We start from the raw sequence: 18632 nt of genomic DNA on the forward strand, positions 1-18632 counted from the left end.
GCTCCCAGCCCCGTCTTTGCGCCTCCGAAAAACCAACACGATCAACACAAGTTCTTGTGAGGTTTAATTAACGCAGCTCCCAGCCCCACTGCTCGTTACACCCGGTGTTTTAGGAAGAATTTCCCCCAGTAACGTCCCTGGAACTTCAGGTCATAGGGGCTGAGGTACCGGCGCATCCCCAGCATGTTGGCGGTGACGATGCGCTCGAAAGTCCAAGGGTTTTGGTTGTTGAGCTTCTTCTCCTCCTCCTCGCGCCGCAGCTGCTCGAGGCCGTCGCGGCTGATGGGGACGGCGGGGAAGGGCAGTTTTTTGGCCACTTGCGTGAGGAAAGGTTTCACCTCCTCGAACTCGCAGCGCCCGCCGATCTCCACCACCAAGCGCCCCGTCTTCACCGCCGTCACGTAGCGGTCGATGGGGCCTTTGCCACCTCCCATGCGGTGGCCCAAGCTCTTCCGCGTCACCGGTTTGTACGGGGCTGGCACCCGCCAGATGGCAAACATGGTTTTGGGGTTCATGCTGCGGCCGATGGTCAAGCGGATCATCTCAAAGTGGCCCCAGTGGAGGTAGCCGCCCCCCAAGGCCTGCAGGGGGAAGGACAGGGTTCCTCAGGGACAGACAGGGACATCACACGTGCTTTTTGGGGATGTCTCAGAGCCACCTTTCCAATTTAAGCTCGGTCTTACATTCCTTATCCCCTCGCTGGGGAAACTGAGGTATGTGCCGTGAGCCTCAGTCAATCCAGCTTTTTGGAGACAGTTTGTCACCAGCCCCCTCCGGTCACTGCTTTATTTGGTGGCTTCACTGCCCAGGGGAGGGCTCAGCGACAGGCAGGGGGTCCCCACACCTGTCCCCCTCGTCACCCCCCGCTCACCAGGATCCCGTAGTGGCCCTGGGTGAAGTCGGTGGCCTCCCGGGACGGCCCGCGGATGTCACGCAGCTGCCGGGGCTCCCGCTTGACCTTGGGCACCGCTGGGACCTTGTCCATGAACTTCAGCTTTGTCTTCTCCGGGATGGTGACACCTGTCGGGGGACACGCGTGGGGGGGTCACCGGGACACCCCGGTGTGGGGGTGGCAGATTGGGGGGTGTCCCTGCCACCCTGGGGGGTGGGTTCTCCCTCTTACCGCTGTAGTCCGGGGGTATCACCAACTTCTTGAGCCCGGCCCGGGGGACAGTGACACCGCCGGGACCTGGGGGACAGAGCGGGGGTCAGTGCAGGAGGGATCCGCGGGTAGCAGTGTCCCCCCCGGACCGCAGCGCCCCCCCACGGAGCCCAATGTCCCCCGCCTGGATACCAATGTCCCCCCCCGGAACCCAATGTTCTCCCCCCGGAACCCAATGTTCTCCCCCCGGGATCCCAATGTCCCCCCAGGATCCCAGTGTCCCCCCCGGGATCCCAATGTCCCCCCACGGCCGCCACAGCCGACCGGTAATACAGACGGCCCCGATACCAGAGGTGCCCCCCTCGCTCCCCGTTCCCCGCCGGGCCCCCGGCGCCCGGACACGCTCCCCCGGGGAAGGCGGCGGCCCCGCGAAGCGCTGCCCGGGCTGCCCTGACCTGCTCCGGGCCGGAGCTGCAGAAGGAACCGCCATGGCCGCATCGCCCCGGCCGGAAGTGCCCGCGAGGGGCCGCCATGGCGGGGACACGTCCGGTCCCGGTCCGTCCCCGCAGCGCCCCCGGGAAACGCGGACCCGGGGTTGGAGTTACAGAATCACAGACTCACTTTGGGTGGAAAAGCCACTCGAGATCATCCAGTCCAACCATAACCCACCCCTGGCACTGCACCGTGTCCTGAGAACCTCATCTCCGTCTGTCCAGCCCTCCAGGGATGGTGACTGCAGCACTGCCCTGGGCAGCCTGTTCCAATGCCCCACAGCCCTTGTTCCTGCAGAACCGTTTTGGGTGGAAAGACCCTCAAGATTGAGTCCAACCGTTAACCCAACACCGTCACTAACCCATGTCCTTAAGAGCCTCATCCCTGTGTATTTTAAACACCTCCCAAGGAGCCAGCTCAGACACACACGCACATACACAGAGGTTTGTGCTACAAATGTCTCTTTATTGACTCCATGGTGGTCCCTTGGTGGCTTCAGTAGGTGCTGAAGACAGCCTGGACGTGCTCCCCGTTCTGCGGCTTGTAGGTGCCAACCCCTGCGGTGGAGGGACGGGCTGAGGTTGGGGTACCATGGACCCAACATGGACCCCCGTACTCCCCACCCCAGCTCCCCACCTTCCTGGAGGGGGACCCCGCCGCTCAGGAACTGCCAGTAGGTCCTTCTGTTCTGGTTGGCAGCCAGCCCGTGGATGGAGACCACCATGGGCCCCCAGGACGTCTGCTCTGTCTGGAAGCTGCCGGGGACACGGGTGGGCTCAGGGATGGGTTGAGGGATGCCATAAACCCCCCAAAAAACCCCAAAACTGCCCAGCTGTCACCTAAAGATGTCGGGTTCCTTCTCCTGTGCTGCCTGCAGCACCTGGAGCAGCACGGAGCCGTCCGGGACCTGCACCTCGGTGGTGTAGCTGAAGTGTCTTCCCTGCAGTGTGTTGGTGATGGAGTAGTGAACCGTGATGGTGGCTGCTGGGAGGGGAGAGGGGCAGGGTGAGCACCCGCCACGGTGCCACGTGGGTCTGCGAACATCATCCCCACGGGGTCCGGGGGGCAGCCATACCTCTGTGAACCACGGCTGTACCCAGCTTGGGGGACAGGGACGGCTGTAGCTTTGGGGACAGGGTTGACTGTAGATTTGGGGACATCCTGGTGGCGCAATCCAGGTCAGCCGCGTCCAGGTAGGACCTGCCCACCAGTGCGGGCAGGACCTGGGCGATGGCCATGGGCAGGCGGTAGTCGTGGCGGGACACCGCGGCGAAGGCTTGGGCACAGTCCCACACCCGCGGGGCATAAAACTCGCCCGTGGCCACCAGCGCCTGTGGAGGGGGCAGGAGGTGGCACCAGCAGCCCTGGGAGCAGGACCAGGTGGCCGCAGTGGCACAGCCTGCCACCCTGTACCTGCAGGGCCAGCCCCGTGCTGTAAATGTTCCCGATGACACCGTCCCCCTCCTCCTGCTCATCGAGGAAACCATTGGCCACAGCCGATAGCGCTTCCCACAGCAGCTCCTGCAGGTCCTGCAGGTCCGTCTGTCCGTACGTGCACGTCATGGCCAGCGCCGCCACGGCACGGGTGTCTGCAGGACGCTGGTGTCACTGCCGAGGTGGCAGAGAGGGGACATGGTGGGGCTGGAGGGGTCCCTTACCCACAGAGAGGTGGCTGTCGGGGCTCAGCACCTGCTTGGCCAGGATCACGGATGCCCCTTGGTAGCCACCTGCCCCGGCCAGGCACAGCGCCAGGGTGCCCAGGCTGACACCGTACAGGGTGGTTTTGGGGATCCCTTCCTCCTCTGCAAAGCCAAGAGCGATGAGTGAGGTGGGGACAAGGGACTGGCATTGGGGACGCCTCCCCGGACACCCCACTGCCTCCCGCCATACCCAGCACGGCCATCTCCTCGTCCATTTTCTGCTGCAGGACCTGGACCAGGTCGACGGTCAGTCCCAGCGCCTGGACGTGCCGGGGGTCCCGGCAGGAGGAGAACAGGGACAGCACGGACAGAGCCACCTCCCCCGACATCATGTCTGTGGGGACAAGAGAGCAGCTGGCACGCCAGGAACTGGGGAGAACCGGGGGTGCCGCAACAGGGGAGACACCCCCCACCCATCCTACCTCTTTGGGCTCTGGTCACAGCCTCCTCCTGGATCTCCTGCAGCAGCCATTTGTGGGTGTTGCTGCCTGTGGCCCCAGCCAAGTTCAAGGCCAGCAGGACACTGGGGTTCGGTGTCCCCTCCGCCTTGATCGAGTCATCCATGCGCTGCACCAGCTCCGAGACCAGTTGCTGTGGGGCGACTGGGAGGAGAGAGGATGGGCACCCCGCACTGGGAGGTCACTGGGGGTGTCCCCTTCGTGTGGGGACACCTGTCCCTCCGCAGGAGGGCTGGCACTCACCGCAGCCCCACACAGCCATGCCACCGGACAGGGCCAGCAGGACCCCAATGCCAAAAGCCACGTTGAGCATCCTTGTGTCCCCAGGGCCACTCGGGCCACCAAAATCCTGTGGACACTGGTTTCTCCACTTGTCCCCTTTGCTTTTAGCTTTACCCGGTGCCCTTCTCCGGTTATTGACCCTCCCACAGCCGCCCCGGCACTGCCAAGCACTGCTAGTGTATCCAGACCGACACACACACACACAAATAGGCTTGTAAGTTCCAGGAAACTCCAGCCCCGCTAGTGTCACCTCAGTGCCAGGAACAAAGGAGTGAGGAGGTCACCCAGGGCGGTGGTGGAAAGAATTTAAAGAATAAAGCCATCACTGGTGGGGATTGACGAAGGGAAAGTCCCGCTGAACTGGTTCGATATCCTGGTGCGGGAAGGTCGCCCACCTCCGGGGTGACGGGAAGGTGGCGGGTGGTGTTTCTTTCTGGATTTTAGGAAGGTTTTGGAGCCTGTTCCTCAGTGTCCTTCTGAGCCCCATCCCGCGGCTGTGGGATGAGCAGGGACAGGGTGACAAACCAGCTGGACGCGGCTCAAAGGGGTGGTGGGAACAGGGCTGCAGCTGGCTGGAAACCAGTCCCTGCGGTTGATGCCAAACTGGGAGGTGCTGGTGACTCTTGGCGGGGACAAGAGCCCTGCAGAGGGATCAGCCTGGCTGTGCCTCAGTTTCCCCAGAGGCTCTGCAGTGGGAGGGTGCCCCAAGGACATGTTTGTTGCTCTGTGTGCACAGACCAGCCTGGTTGTGGGGTGAGGAGGGTGTCACATGGCCAAAGATTGACACCCCCCCAGCTTCTCCATCACCCCCAGACAGGGACCAGGAGCAGGGCTGGGACAAGGACAGGGACAGGGGCTCTTGTTCTGGCCCTGGGAGGAGGAGACGAGCCCCAGGTGGGTGCGAGGGGGTGGGTGATGACCCTGGCCCAGGTGTTAAAGTCATGGGGGAGGCAGCCCCTCCTCTTCCTCCCCCCACACGATGAAGGCTCTTGAGGGAAGGTGCTTTCTGCTCTTTTTTGTCACCGCAGCCTGGGCACGGGATGCCTGGGGTAAGGAGTTGGGGTTGAGGGGGCAGGATTTGGAGGGAGGGGAGCCCCAGAGTGGCTCCTGTATCTCCTCTGTGTCCCCATTGCGACCCTTCAGAGGTCACATCGGTGCCCTGGGGTGTCAGCATGAAGTGGCTCAATCCCCCAGTGCCACCTCCTTCTCTGTCCCTAAAGCTGTAAATGCTAAAATGGGGGGATTCTGGGGGGACACTGGTGCTGGGGGCAGCCTGGGGGTCCCTGGAGAGCTGGCTCAGGCTCCCTCTCATTTCCCCACCAGTCTCAGTGACATGTGGCCATGCGTGGCTCTCGGTGATGGTGCCATCCAGCCTCCTGGGGAGCCCGGTGACTGATGGGGAGCTGACGCTGGGACACGATTGTGGGGTGACCAGCACTGCTGGGGACCAATACCAGCTGGAGCACCCGCTCGGGGGCTGCGGGACCACCCTGGAGGTGAGGAGCTGGGGTGGCAATGTGGGGTGTCCCGCTTGGGGGGCTGTAGGGCATCCCACAGGGGAGGGACAATGTTGGGGTGTCCTTGGCTGTGGCTGCTGAAACTCCTGCAGCGGGGGGAGGAAACCATGTGGGTGCCAGTGCCATCATTGCCACTGAACCCGTGTGTTGGGGGAGCCCCAGGTCCTGCTGTCCCCATGGGGAGGGTCCCACCTTCATACTAGGGTGGGGGCACTGATTAAAGTGAGTGGGGCTGGTACTGGTGAAGTGACACCAGCTCTTGCCATGTCACAAGGAGCTTTCTGGGTGCTGGAGACAGGGAGGTGACACCTGCTTGGAGCCAGGTGACACCTCCAGCCCCATGTTCCCCCCCCAGCTCCTCCCAGACAGAATCCACTACAGCAACGTCCTCCGTTACCGCCCCATGCTCGGGGGGGCCGTGGCTCGTGCCGGACCCTTCACCCTCCCCATCCACTGCTACTACCCCAGGTACGTGGGTGCCCCGTGGAGCCCTGTGGGTGTCACCCACCATGGGACCCCTGGGTGCTGGGTCCGTGGGGGGGCACATGGCAGGCAGGGGTGTCCCCGGGAGGTGTCACCCCACTCAAGGACGCTCTGCAGGACAGGCAGCGTTTCATCCGGGGGTGTCCAACCCACCTGGGTCCCCTTCGGCTCCACCGCCGCTCACCGGAGACGCCTGCGCTTCGCCCTGGACACATATGACAGTGAGTGGGGGACCCCAAACCCACCCATTCCCCTGTGTGGGGGTCCCCTCTGCCTGGCTGGGGCTCTGGGATGATGTCCCCAATGTGTCCCCCAGGTACCTGGTCCTCCCGCCGGCACCAGGCCACCTATTCCCTGGGAGACATCATCAACATCGAGGCGTCGGTGAGCCCCGACCCCCCCGTGTCCCTCAGGGTTTTTGTGGATGAGTGCGTGGCCAGCCCCAGTGTAGTGACACAGCTCAAGTTCAAGGTCATCGGTGACAATGGGTGAGTGCCAGGGCTGGGGACAGGGGAGGAAAGAGCCTGGTTGTCCCCAGCGGGGTGACAGTCCCGTGTCACCCCACAGGTGCCTGCTGGATGGGCAGCTCGGTCGCTCCCGCTTCCTCCCCCGGCGCGGTGACGGTTCCCTCCGCTTCCAGCTGGACACCTTCCTCTTCCTCAACGCCTCCGGCAGCCAGGTCCGTGCCAGGGGTCTGGGGGTGCGGGGTGACCCCCCACACCTGCCGATGTGGTGATGGGGTGGCTGTGTGACCAGAGCCATCGGGCAGCTCAGAGGAGGTGACAGGAGGATGTTTGTCCCTGCAGATCCACCTCCGCTGTCACCTGAAGGCTGTGGCGCAGGGGACTGGTGACACTTTTGGCAAAGCCTGTTCCTACGATGGTGCGGCAGCCGCCTGGCGCTCCCCAGACGGGGCTGACTGCTCCTGCTGTGACTCCCCGGGGGGCTGCGGGGACCGGCGACAGCGACGGGGGGCTGGTGGCCGAGGTGAGACCCCCCTTGGTGACACCCAAGAGCCCTGCGGGTGACAGCAGTGCCTGACGGGTGTCTCCTCGCAGGGCTCCTTGGTGAAGCCACCGTCCAGCTGGGTCCCCTGGGGCTGCTCTCGGCTCTGCCCAGCTCGTCCCCTGTCCCCTCCAGTGTCCCCACGGCACCGGCACCCAGCACAGCACCTCCTGGTCACCCCTCGGTCCCCGTGGTGCAGGGGGAGAAGAGGGACCCAGGTGAGTGTGTGTGTGTGTGTGTGTGTGTGTGTGTGTCCCCTGGGGCTGGGGGTGGCTGGGGTGACCCTGCTGTCCCCCTCACCCCTGTCTGTCCCCCCAGGACCAGCTGTCCCTGGCCCCACGCTGGCCATGGTGGCCATGTGCTCCATCCTCACCGCTGTGGGCATGGCCGGCTGCTACTGCTCCGTGCGGAGACACCGGAGCCAAAACCGGCTGGGGGGGGGTCCCGAGGCAGCCCCCGGGGAGCCCCGAGCTGTGGCCATGGGCCCCACTGCCCCAGGGACACCCCCTGCTCCTCCGGTCCCTGCCATCGTGTGAAAATCCTGGTTTTAGAAATAAACCTGAGGCAGAAAAGGCTGTGCCAGGTCTGTGGGGGTTTGGGGAGACCGTGTACCCCCCCGGGTGTGAAGCCACCGCAGCAGGATGGGGGACAATGACACCAGGACTTGCTTTGGGTCCCCTCTGCCTGTCACCTCCTGCAGCCGGGGACAATCCCTGTCTGAGGAACGGGGGCATGGGGGTCTGGTCCCCACGATGTGGGGGGATCCTGCAAGATGTGGCTGTGAGGATGAGGGTCCCCATGGGGGCTGTGTGGGCATCGTCCCCCCCACCCCTTACTGTGCGGGGTCAAAAGCTCTATTTTCACTCCAAATAAAGGACTTTATAAGAAAAAAGCTGGGGGGGGCTGAGGCAGCCTGGGGAGCTCTGGGGGGGTTGCTATGGGGTTGAGGGGCTTGTTGTGGGGCCAGGGAGCTCTGGAGGCTGCAGGAGGGTGTGTGGGGGGACAGCAGGGCACAATGGTCACGGGAATGGGGCACCCCCTCCCTCACGTGTCCCCGCTCCTGTGCAGGGAGGAGGCGTTTGTGCCTAATGGCCTCTGATGGATCTTTTTTCCAGGAACTCGCTGCAGAGAGGCTTTTAATTTCTTTTCTTTTTTTTTTGTTTCCTTTTTATTCTCCTTCTGAGCTGCTGTAAACAAGCTGGGGGTGGGGGGGCAGAGTCTGTGTATTGGGGCAGTGCTGCCCCCCCGACACCCCACTTTCCTCCCCCACTTTGCTGTGGGTGGGGGTCTGAGCATCCTCCTCCATGGGGCCACAGGGCCCTGGAGCCCTTCTCTGAACTGGGGGAGCAACAGTGAGCAGCCCCCCCTGCAGCTGGGGTGTCTCTGCGAGGGTTGTACCCCACTTTCCTCTCCCCATGGGGGCTGCAGCCATGGGTGGGGTGGGTTTGGGGGTGTGGGGGCTGCTCTTCTTCCCCCTTGGCACCCCCTTTTCCATCTGTGTCCCTCAGCCACCGGTGAGTGGGCAGAGCTGGGGAGGGGGCTCCACCTGGGGGTCATGAGGATATGCATGAATCATGGGGACACCTGTGGGTCTTGGGGACACCTGTGGGTTACGGGCTCCAGCTGTGTCTTTGGGATCTAGCTGTGGGTCATGGGGACATGCATAGATCGTGGGGGACATGCATGAGTTGTGGGGTCCACCTGGGGACACCCGTGGGTTGTGGGGACATGTGTGAGTCTGGGGGTCCACCCGTGGGGAGAGGTGTGAGTTGCGGGGACACCCGTGGGTCATGGGAGACATGCATGTGTTGTGGGGTCCACCCGTGAGTTGTGGAGACATGCATGAGTCGTGGGGACACCCGTGGGTCACGGGGATATGCATGAGTCGTGGGGTCCATCCGCGGGGACACCCGTGGGTCATGAGGACATACGTGAGCCTTGGGGTCCACCCATGGGGACACGTGTGAGCTGTGGTGGCATCCGTGGATCCTGGGGATGTGCATGAGTCATGGGGACACGTATGAATCGTGGGGTCCACCTATGGGTCATGGGGACATACATGAGTCTTGGGGTCTACCCGTGGGGATGCACGTGAGTCGTGGGGACGCCCGTGGGCCTGGGGGTCCAGCCGTGGGTCGCGGGGCCACCCGTGGGCTGGGCGGTGGCCCGAGGATGCTGCAGGCTCTGACGTCAGCCGCGCGGAGCCAATGGGAGGCCGCAGGGGCGGGGTGGGGCGGGGTGGGGCGGGGGCGGCCCCGCGGGGACCGAGCGGGGCAGCTCCGGGGGCCGGGGCGGGCGGGGGGTCCCGCTGCCCCCCGCCACCTCCATGCAGGGGATGGGGAACCTGCGGCTGGGCAGCCGCGCTGTCATGTACACGGCCGAGACGCTGCCCAAGGGCAAGAACCGAGTGATGGGGGTGAGTTGTTTTTTGGGGGGGGTGACTTGGTAGGGGGTGGTACCCCTGGAAAATCCCCCCTTGCCCCTTCCCCAGGGGGTTCTGCCCCTTCCCTGGGGATTTCTGCTCCCCCGGACAGGCCCTGGAGCAGCGGGGGGACAGGGACACCCCCATCCCCAGGGCGGGGCGGGGGAAATGTCACCATGTCCCATCCCCAGACCATCCAGATCATGACGGGCTTCATGCACATCGGCTTCGGCATCATCCTCACCACGCTCACCAAAGTCTACACCTCCGTCTTCGTCATCGGCGAGATCCCCTTCCTGGGCGGCGTGTCGGTGCGTGGCACGGGGGGGTGTCCAACGGGGTGGGATACCCACGCGGGGGGATGTCCACAAAAGGGGATGCCCACTGGGGAAAGATGCCCACGGGGGGGATGCCCACGGGTGTCCCACAGCTCCTAGGGATAGTGGGTTCTGGTCCAGCAGCCTTAAAACTCCAGGACTGACAATGCACAAAGTGGGGGTCACCGTGCCCCCAAAAGCTGTGGGCAGGCTGTTGATGTGGGTGTGGTCGTGGGGGGCTTGTGGTGACCTTGGTGGCAGCTGATTGTCCCTGTCTCTCCTGGCACAGTTCATCATCTCCGGCTGCCTGTCCATCGGGGCGGAGAAGAGCCCCACGGAGTGTGCGGTGAGTGTCCCCGGGGGGGACACTGCAGGGGGGTGAGCGGGTGGGGGCAACTCATCCCTGGGTAAAACCCATCAGAGCAAACCCAAATGTAAAGCTCGCGCTGGGGTTATTTCTGTCAATGAGCAATGGGAAAGAGAGAAGGAAAATGACCCCGAGGGCAGCCTGAGCTGTGACCTGTGTCCAGACTCCTGGGGGGGTGTCCCCACGGGTTTTGGGGTCTGCCATTGTCCCCAAAACCTCTGGGCGCCTGCAGGTGAAGGGCAGCCAGACCATGAACGTCATCAGCGCCATCTTCGCTCTGCTGGGTATCGTCGCCTTCATCGTAGACCTCAACCTCAACGGGCTCTACCGCTCCGGCCTCGACTACTACAGCTACCTGGTCCTGGTAAGTGGGGGTACAGCCCCCCCAGTCCCTGGGACCCTCCCCTGGCCCCTTCTCCATGCCCACCAAGGGCTGTTCTCCCTCCCCCTGAGCCCTCCAAGGGGACAAGGGGACTTTGTTGGGCTCAGCCCCATCACCCCTGGGGATCAGGGACCCCATGGCTGGTGACACCCTGACCTGGGCCCGTCTGCCACCGTGGTGCCGTGCGCTTGACCTATTTTAGGCTGGTACCTCGGGAGATGACTCACGCCCTGGAAATGCCCGTTTCTCCCTATAAGCCATAAAAACAGCGAGGTGGGGGGGTCTGGATGAGACCTCGGCGCCCCCAAAGCCAGGGCTGTGGTGCTTAGGACTTGTGGGAGGAGGTGAACCCCCAAATCCTTGCCCCAAAATGTGAGGGGGGTCCTGTCCTGTGGGGTTTCCTCCTCCTGTGCGCTGCTGATGTTTTGTGGTTTGTTTTTCCCCGCCCTGGAGCTCGCAGGGAACGGCATCTCCATCGTCTTGCTCATCTTCACCATCCTGGAGTTCTGCATCGCTGTGGCCACCGCCAACTTTTGGTGCCGGGCCACCCGCCTCAGCTCGAACGAGGTAGGGCAAGGGGGGCACGAAGGGGCTGAGCCCCGACCGGACCCCCCCCAGCACCGTTCCAACCCCCTGCTGTCCCCCAGGCCATGCTGATCGTCCCCAGTGCCACCCAGGGGGACCTGGCGGTGCCGCTGACCGAGCTGCCACAGCCGCCCAGCTACACCGAGGTGATCTACGACCCCAAAGAGCAGCCCAGTTAAAGCGGAGCCGCGGCCGGGCTGGTTCCCAGCAGCATGTCACACCTTCTCCCGTTGCCACCAGTGCCTCCCGACCTGGGAAAGCATGTCCCCCCCAGCCCTGACCCCCCCAAAAAAGCAGCAGCTCTTGGGTTTCTTTGCATCCCCAAAATCTCGCCAGGTGCTGGCACTGAGGATTTGGGTATGGGGTCCTGCTTCTACTCTCCACAAACCATTCCCAGCGCTGCAGCAGCATCCTCCCACTATGCTGCAGGCTGAGACATGCTGGTACCCCCCAAAAAGCCAGCGAGCACCCCAGATTTGCCCCCTCCCTGCCCACCTGCTGTGTCTCAAAGCGGGGCTCTGCCTGCCGGCTGCTTTGGAGAAGGGATTTCTGCGGGGGATGCTTCGTGGGGTGTTTCTGCCCGTAAATCCCTGGTTGGCTGCTGGGGTTTGTTCATTTTGGGGTTCAAGGGCTTCTCGGGGTCGGGTGGCCACGTTGCAGACACCCCATAGAGCCCCCGATGTGTGGGGGCAGCTGGAGCATCTACCTCGGCTCCTACCCCCCCAGCTTGAATTATCTTCCAAATAAACGCTCTGCCCAAGCCTGTGTCTCCTCGTTTGGGGGGGTTGGGAGCTGAAAACCACCGTGCAGAGCCACTGTCCATCCCATTCAGGGGGTCTCTTATGTCCATCACCCTCATCTGGTCCCACCTACCCCCCTAATCCCCCCCCATACACATCAGAGCACATCTGGCTATATATAGCGCTGCTGGAGCAGCTGGGCAGCCGGCGGCGATGACGGTGACAATGATGATGACACCAGCCCAGGAGTTGTCCCCAGGCTGGGGCTGCTCCTTGGGGTGACACGGGGACATGGGTGACACACGGTCCCTGTTCCCCACGTGGCGGGGACAGAGCCGGGGGGCACAATGAGCGCTCAGTCACCCGTGCAATGACCCCTCAAAAATCACTTATTTTGGGGGGGGAATTGAGCCCAAAGAGCTCTCGGCCCATTTTTAACCAGCAGAGAGGTTTGACAAGCTCGTTACTGGCTCCCATCATTAATTACCCCACAGTGGGGGGATGTTTGAGGAGCTAACGAGGAGTAAGGGTGGTGATGAGCATCCAGCAGGTTATTTACAGAGCAGCTCGAGAGTTTGAGATGGAGATGAGGAAGAAGAACCTGGTGCTGACTTTTCAGAGGGGTGGGAGCATCTGGTGAGTTATCAGTACCCTAGCGGGGGGGTCTCTGGCTGATTTTGCTCCCCCACCACCATTTGGGGACAGTATCCACCCCCAAATGTCACCTCTGGCCCCAGTGCAGGGAATGCCTGTTGGAACCATCTCTTTAGTTTTTCGGCCAAATTAATGTGTGTGTTTTGTTTGCTTGTGTGTTTAGTGTTTTCTTTCTTTTCTTTAGCTTATTTTTAATTTCTTTATTATTATGCTATTTTTCCCGTTCCAACAGCCCCCGCCCTGCCCTGCCGGCGCTCGGGCTGCTCAGCCAGAGCCTCATGGATTATTCACTCGCTGTCAGTTATTTCTGGTCCCGGCTCTGAAAAAATAATGAGGCGGTTGGGTAGAAAAAGCCCCAGAGATTGGGGGGAGCGGGATGAACCGGCTCTTTCCGCTCACCCCAAGTTCACGGCCCATTATGGCTCCACACTGTCCTGCATCTCCAAGGCAGCCGGGGGGTTCTCCAGCCCTGGAGGGGTCACCATGTAGCCCTGACACCCCAAATCCAGGCTGGCGGGTCCCTCTGTGGGGTCCCCTCCTGGCTCATCCCCTCCCAGCATCGGGATCTATTTCCCCCCCAGAGCATCCCCGTTGTGGCTTCAAAATGTCCCTTCCTGGGAAATGGGGTGTTAGGACGACGATAACCCAGAGCACCTTAACCTTTGAATCTAAAGCTCCTCAATCTTTAAACCTGGAGCCCCTCAATTTTTAAACCCAGAACCCCCAAACCTTTAAACCCCAAGCTCCTCAATTTTTAAACCCAGAGCCCTTCAATCTTTACACCCAAAGCTCCTCAATCTTTAAACCCAGATCCCATCAATCTTTAAACCTGGAGCCCCTCAATCTTTAGACCCAGAACCCCTCAATATTTAAACTCAGAATCTCCCAACCTTTAAACCCAGAGCCCCTCAATATTTAAGCCCAGGACCCCTCAGTCTTCAAGCCCAGAATCTCCCAATCTTTAAACCCAAACCTCCTCAATTTTTAAACCGAGAACCCCACAAGCTTTAAACCCAAAGCTCCTCAATCTTTAAATCCAGAACCTTTAAATCCAGAGCCCTTCAGTTTTTAAACCTGGAGCTCCTAAACCTTTAAACCCAAAGCCCCCAGTTTTTAAACCCAGAGCCTCTCAATCTTTAAACCCAAAGCTCCACAGTCTTTAAACCCAGAACCCCTCAATTTTTGAACCCAGAACCTCCAAACCTTTAAACCCAGAGCTCCTCAAGTTTTGAACTCAAAGCTCCTCAGTGTTTAAACCCAGAGCCCCTCGCTATTTAAACCCAAACGCTCTCTCTCCTGGATTTCAAGGTTTTCTGCTGCTTCATGGGTTTTAGGTGCGGTTTTCCCAGGAAATGCAGGAGTTGGGTGTTTTAAGCCTCTGTGGGACTAGGTTTATTTTCTATATGTGTATTTCTACGCAGCCCTGAAACCTCCTGTGGGGGAGCGGGCACCGCTCAGGGTTGGGGACAGCAGGTGACAGGGACTGGAGAGGGGCTGGGGACAACGCCTGGGGACACTTTTGTCACCTTCACGCCCTGAAAAACAGCATAAAACCCCCCGAAAAAGCCTTTAGGGGGTTCCACAGGAGCCGTCTGCCCCAGGGGTTCCCCGTGGCACAGCACAGGGAAAACGCAGCTGCTTTTTAATGTAAAACCCCCTAAAAAACGTGTTTTTTCTCATTCTGGAACCAGTGCGGTGAGAGCCCTGTGAGAACCAGAAACATTTGGAGGCAAAGCACAATGTCGACTTTGGGGTGTTTTTATGGGGATATAAAGTTGTTTTCCTTTCCACAGGAAGCACAACTCGCTCTAAGAACCATTTCTATTTTCTTTGGGAAAAAAAGGGCTTTTTTTGGGTTGGAAAAGGACTGTTTGGTTCCATCAGGCTCGTAAACTTGTCCTGTGCTGGCGGGAAGGGATTTGGGGGGGTTTGCTGAACGCCCATGAACCTGAACACCCCGCCAGGCTTCCCCCATCCATCCTGTGACATCCTAAGGGACAAGGGACCCTTTTGCTGGTGCCACCGCTGTGTGAATCCGCAGCCATGGGGGGGTCGTGCCAAAAATCGCACTGGTGGGGTAGAAGTTTCATCCGAGCGTCTCTGGGGAGATTTAAAAGCAAAACCAGAAATATTGATAAAAATCTCATTGTTGGGAGAGCAAAACTCAACTTAAAGAAGAAACAAAACGCCAACGAACGTGTTGTTTATATCAGCGGAGCCAAAAATTCCTGCAAACAAAGGGCTGGACGGCTCCAGCTTTGCCACTTCCCGCGTCTGCTTAAAAGCTTCAGCTCCTCTGGCATCTGCTTCCAAAATAAACTATAACAACCTGCCTTGGGCTCCTGCCACCCCCAGCTGGACCCGCCGTCGCTTACAGGAGAGAAGGGGGGTTGTTTCTACGGACACCTCGCTCGGAAAGGGGGTTTTCGCTCCCACGACCCGGCCACGGTCACGGCTGTTTCTGCCTGAAAAGCTGTGGCTTTGGGAACGGTTCGGGAACCCGAAAAAGGCAGATTTGGGAGGAAAATCCCTCCGTAACGGTTTTGGCTGGGAACATAAACCCGTTTCTTGTCTTAAGAGGGGATCCCGGTGTTTCCGCGGGGCTCAAGCGTTTGTTACCCGCGGGGGTGGAACGAGGGACGCGGTGATGAGAAACGGAAGATGAAAAGGTATCTGGGTTCAATCTCCTCTGGGCTCTGGAGGAGGTTTGTCCCCCAAACCAGGTGTCTCAGCTCCCTCTAGGGCCGCAGGAAAGGAAAAGGCGATGTCCAAAACCTGCTCCTAAAATGCTCAGGTGGGACCAGCCTGGAGCTGCGATGGGGACAGGTCCCTAATCCTGGTGACATCTGTGGTGGCCACGCTGAGATACCAGGACCCTGGACCGAAATATCCTTTTTCCACCAAAAAAAATGCTGGTCGGACATCTGATGCACCCAAGGGAGGAAAAAAAACCCAGTGCTGCATCCCCAAACCACCTCCTGTGTCCAAGTTGTGTCAAAACTCGTCCCCTTTGTCCCTTGTCCCCTTCTCTGGCCCAGAAACTGGGGGGACCCACAGGAGGGGACCCAAGTCCCACAGAGGAGGGTGAGGATGAGCGGGGATGGCACCAGCACCCACAACATCACACCCTGTGCCCCTTGGGCGTCTGGGGGGTCCCTGTGGAGAACCCCAAACCCCGGTGAGCAGATGGGGACGGCGGTCACGAAGGAAACGGCCGTTTCCTGGCAGGGGTCGGAGGGGCCCCGGGGGGCTCCGGGCCACGTGCGGTGGCTCCGTTCCCAGGCTGAGCTCTCATTTCCTATTGGAAACCACTGTGGCTCGGTTCGGCACCCCACACCAGGCTGTCACCCCAAACCGCGCTGTCACCTCCCCCGGGCTCGCTCCTGCGGGCGGGATGTCCCCACTGGGGACAGATCCATGGGATCCAGGCACTCGCACAGGAAGGAGAACCCCAAAGATAATAAAAAAGGCAATAAAATAGTTTTCTTGAGACCTTTATAGACCAGCGGGGTTTATAATATTTGTGTCGTGTCCTGTTTTCCTCCCTTTATTCCCCATCTTGAGGTACACTCGCCCAACCCCTCACGGGGTGTTTCCCAAACTCTCTCCCCTCCGTTGGCAAAAATCCCTCGTTGAGCAAGAGGAGCCTGACGAGATTTCCATCGAAGGAGCAAAGGGCGGCGGGATCGCGTCCCTGCCGGCCACCACCTCCCGGGGACACTCGGGGAGCGAAGGGGCCGCTATGGCAGCCACGGCGGTGACCGACTCGGGCGGCGTGAGGATCATCACCGAGGTGATCCCGGCCAGCGATCCCCGCGCAGCACAGCTGGCCGCCGGCTCCCAGCCCCCCGCGCCCGCCGGGACGTCGTTTCGGGTCCGGGGCTTCCGCAGAGCTCAGCCCAAAGTGCTGGGGGTGAGATGCGGGGTCCCCTGCGGGGGGACGGGGCACCTCGGGGACAAAACGGGGTCTGAGGATTGTCCTGTTTGAGGTTCTCCCCGGCGGGTGGTTCTGGAGGTTCTCCTGGGGGAGATGGGATGTTTGGGACCAGCTTGTGCTGCTGTGCCCAGTGCCAGCTGTCCCCAGTCCCTTCTCGTCACCATGGTGTGATGGTGGCCTCGGGGTGGGACACAGCCAACAGCAATGGTGACATCCAGACGGGGGGGCCCTTCTCACTCGTCCTTCCCCCAGATCATCCACATCTTCAGCGGGATCATCCACATCTGTTTCGGGATCATCCTGACGCTGGCGGAGCATGGGAGCCTGTCCCTGCCCGTGGCCAGCGGGATCTTCTTCTGGCTCGGGCTCCTGGTGAGTGGGGACATTCCTGGCTGTCACCCCCTCACCGGGGACCAGATCCTCTCATCACCAGCGTGCCCTCTTACCCCACATCTTCTGGCTGTCCCCTCTGGGCAGCCCCAAACACTGGGAGGGTGCTGGGATGGGTGTCTCGCTGCTGACCCCCTTCTTCTGTTTTCTGAGCAGCTCCTGGTCTCAGGCTCTTTGCTGGTGGAAAGTGAAAAACGAGAGAACATTTTGCTGGTAAGGGGGGGGACAACACATTCCCCTGTTGCTTCTCCCACCTCTGTCCCTTCCCTTCCTACCTGGGGCCTGTCTTACCCTTTGGAGGTGCCCGAGTCCCCCCCATCCAACAAACCTTCACGCTTCAGGGTCTCCACAAGACACTTGGGACCCGGTGGAGCCACTCGCGGGTGATGGGAACAAAAGGTGTCACAGAGGGTGGCCGCCCCAGGTGGCTTCTCCCCGTGTCTGTGACACCTCGCGGGGGTTGGGGTGTGTGTCATGCTGTCACCCGCATGGCTCCCAGCAGAAAGGACGGAACCGCTGGTGGCTGATGTGACACGAGGTGACACCCCCGCCCAGGTGAAGACTTGCTGTGTCGTCAACGCAGCCGTCGCCCTCAGCACGCTGGTGGCCATGCTCCTCCACGCCACGGCCATCAGCCGCAACGTCCCCGGCTGTGACAAGATGCTGCCGTATCAGCCGAAACCCGAGTGGTGCTTCAACCCAGAGAACAAGGTGGAACCTCGCGGTCCCTGAGCCTTGTGCCACTGTGGGGATGTGGCCGGGGGAAGGGGACAAGGGACACTGGCAGCATGTGGGATCCATGGGTCCTTTTCTTCTTCCTTCCTCTCTACTCTGCCCTGGTGAGGCAGCATCTGGAATATTGTGTCCAGCTGTGGCCCCTCAGTTCCAGCAGGACAGGGAACTGCTGGAGAGGGTCCAGCGCAGCCACCAAGATGCTGAAGGGAGTGGAGCATCTCCCGTGTGAGGAAAGGCTGAGGGAGCTGGGGCTCTGGAGCTGGACAAGAGGACACTGAGGGGGGACCTTATTAATAGTTATCAAGATGGAAAGGGGGAGTGTCAGGAGGATGGAGCCAGGCTCTTCTGGTGACAACCAGTGACAGGACAAGGGGCAATGGGTGCAAACTGGAACACAGGAGGTTCCACTTAAATATGAGAAGAAGCTTGTTTGGGGTGAGGGTGGCAGAGCCTGGCCCAGGCTGCCCAGGGGGTTGTGGAGTCTCCTTCTGTGCAGACATTCCAACCCGCCTGGACACCTTCCTGTGTAACCTCATCTGGGTGTTCCTGCTCCATGGGGGGTTGCACTGGATGGGCTCTCCAGGTCCCGTCAGCCCCTGCTGTTCTGTGACTCTGTGTCTCCTCCTGGCAGATGCTGAGCAACGGGCTGGACTCCATCTTCGTCCTCTTCAGCCTCCTGGAGTTCTGCGCGGCCGTGGCGGCCGTGACGTTTGGCTGCGCCGCCGTCCAGCAGCACAACTACACGCGCATGGTGAGGGGCGATGGGCCGTGCGCCGGGGGGTCCCTCCGCATCACCCCAAAAATGGGATTTTTATCTCCCTTTTTGCTCCCCCAGGCAATGTAGCCAGGCCCGGGCCTGCAGCCATGTCCTGCCCAGAGCCACCGCACCGCACGAGGGGCCGGAGCCCGGGGGCACCTCCCCGAGCCTCACGGTAGAACCGCAGCCCGAGACCCCTCCGGTGCCCCCCGGCCTGAGATGCCCCCGGTGCCCCCGGGCCTGGTCCCTCTCCCCTGCGTGGCCCCCAATAAAGGCCTCTCCCCCCAGCTCAGGCCTCGCGTCTCTC

General features: G+C 61.2%; 5 protein-coding genes and 1 long non-coding RNA gene across 8 annotated transcripts; 3 read left to right on the forward strand and 3 right to left on the reverse strand.

Moving 5' to 3' along the window:
• Positions 1 to 46: 46 nt before the first annotated feature.
• On the reverse strand, positions 47 to 1667 carry MRPL16 (mitochondrial ribosomal protein L16). The gene is made up of 4 exons (XM_065065640.1): positions 1558 to 1667; positions 1124 to 1189; positions 872 to 1020; positions 47 to 581 (listed from the first exon to the last, which is right to left on the reverse strand). Exons 1-4 carry the CDS (start codon positions 1598 to 1600, stop codon positions 96 to 98), a joined length of 744 nt encoding a protein of 247 aa, XP_064921712.1. The 5' UTR covers positions 1601 to 1667; the 3' UTR covers positions 47 to 95.
• Positions 1668 to 2017: 350 nt separating this feature from the next.
• On the reverse strand, positions 2018 to 4248 carry CBLIF (cobalamin binding intrinsic factor). 2 transcript variants are annotated; one of them, XM_013369921.3, is made up of 9 exons: positions 3996 to 4248; positions 3717 to 3896; positions 3485 to 3628; positions 3253 to 3396; positions 3008 to 3183; positions 2670 to 2925; positions 2434 to 2575; positions 2231 to 2349; positions 2018 to 2151 (listed from the first exon to the last, which is right to left on the reverse strand). In XM_013369921.3, exons 1-9 carry the CDS (start codon positions 4063 to 4065, stop codon positions 2090 to 2092), a joined length of 1293 nt encoding a protein of 430 aa, XP_013225375.2. In that variant the 5' UTR covers positions 4066 to 4248; the 3' UTR covers positions 2018 to 2089. The 2 variants fall into 2 exon arrangements, with proteins under 2 accessions (XP_013225375.2, XP_021154904.2); XM_021299229.2 differs by having other exon boundaries at positions 2019 to 2151; positions 2434 to 2578.
• A 327-nt stretch (positions 4249 to 4575) lies between these two features.
• On the forward strand, positions 4576 to 7849 carry LOC102089886 (zona pellucida sperm-binding protein 3). Its single transcript, XM_021299228.2, has 9 exons — positions 4576 to 5083; positions 5358 to 5530; positions 5907 to 6019; positions 6152 to 6255; positions 6351 to 6522; positions 6602 to 6713; positions 6841 to 7021; positions 7093 to 7257; positions 7358 to 7849. The coding sequence occupies exons 1-9, from the start codon at positions 5014 to 5016 to the stop codon at positions 7573 to 7575; spliced, it is 1308 nt and encodes a 435-aa protein (XP_021154903.2). The 5' UTR covers positions 4576 to 5013; the 3' UTR covers positions 7576 to 7849.
• Positions 7850 to 9275: 1426 nt separating this feature from the next.
• LOC135579638 (membrane-spanning 4-domains subfamily A member 12-like) lies at positions 9276 to 11872 on the forward strand. Of its 2 annotated transcripts, none has more exons than XM_065065642.1 (6): positions 9276 to 9455; positions 9653 to 9772; positions 10068 to 10124; positions 10378 to 10509; positions 10981 to 11094; positions 11175 to 11872. In XM_065065642.1, the coding sequence occupies exons 1-6, from the start codon at positions 9366 to 9368 to the stop codon at positions 11289 to 11291; spliced, it is 630 nt and encodes a 209-aa protein (XP_064921714.1). In that variant the 5' UTR covers positions 9276 to 9365; the 3' UTR covers positions 11292 to 11872. The 2 variants fall into 2 exon arrangements, with proteins under 2 accessions (XP_064921714.1, XP_064921715.1); XM_065065643.1 differs by having other exon boundaries at positions 10988 to 11094.
• A 4112-nt stretch (positions 11873 to 15984) lies between these two features.
• On the reverse strand, positions 15985 to 17390 carry LOC135579639 (uncharacterized). The gene is made up of 3 exons (XR_010473189.1): positions 17162 to 17390; positions 16890 to 17010; positions 15985 to 16812 (listed from the first exon to the last, which is right to left on the reverse strand). It is a non-coding gene; the product is annotated as an uncharacterized LOC135579639 (long non-coding RNA).
• On the forward strand, positions 16249 to 18612 carry LOC102094869 (membrane-spanning 4-domains subfamily A member 15). The gene is made up of 6 exons (XM_021299170.2): positions 16249 to 16419; positions 16696 to 16815; positions 16990 to 17046; positions 17389 to 17544; positions 18200 to 18319; positions 18404 to 18612. Exons 1-6 carry the CDS (start codon positions 16249 to 16251, stop codon positions 18410 to 18412), a joined length of 633 nt encoding a protein of 210 aa, XP_021154845.2. The 3' UTR covers positions 18413 to 18612.
• Positions 18613 to 18632: the final 20 nt, after the last annotated feature.

Source organism: Columba livia, chromosome 5 (genome assembly GCF_036013475.1).
Source record: "Columba livia isolate bColLiv1 breed racing homer chromosome 5, bColLiv1.pat.W.v2, whole genome shotgun sequence".
Classification (NCBI taxonomy): Eukaryota; Metazoa; Chordata; class Aves; order Columbiformes; family Columbidae; genus Columba; species Columba livia.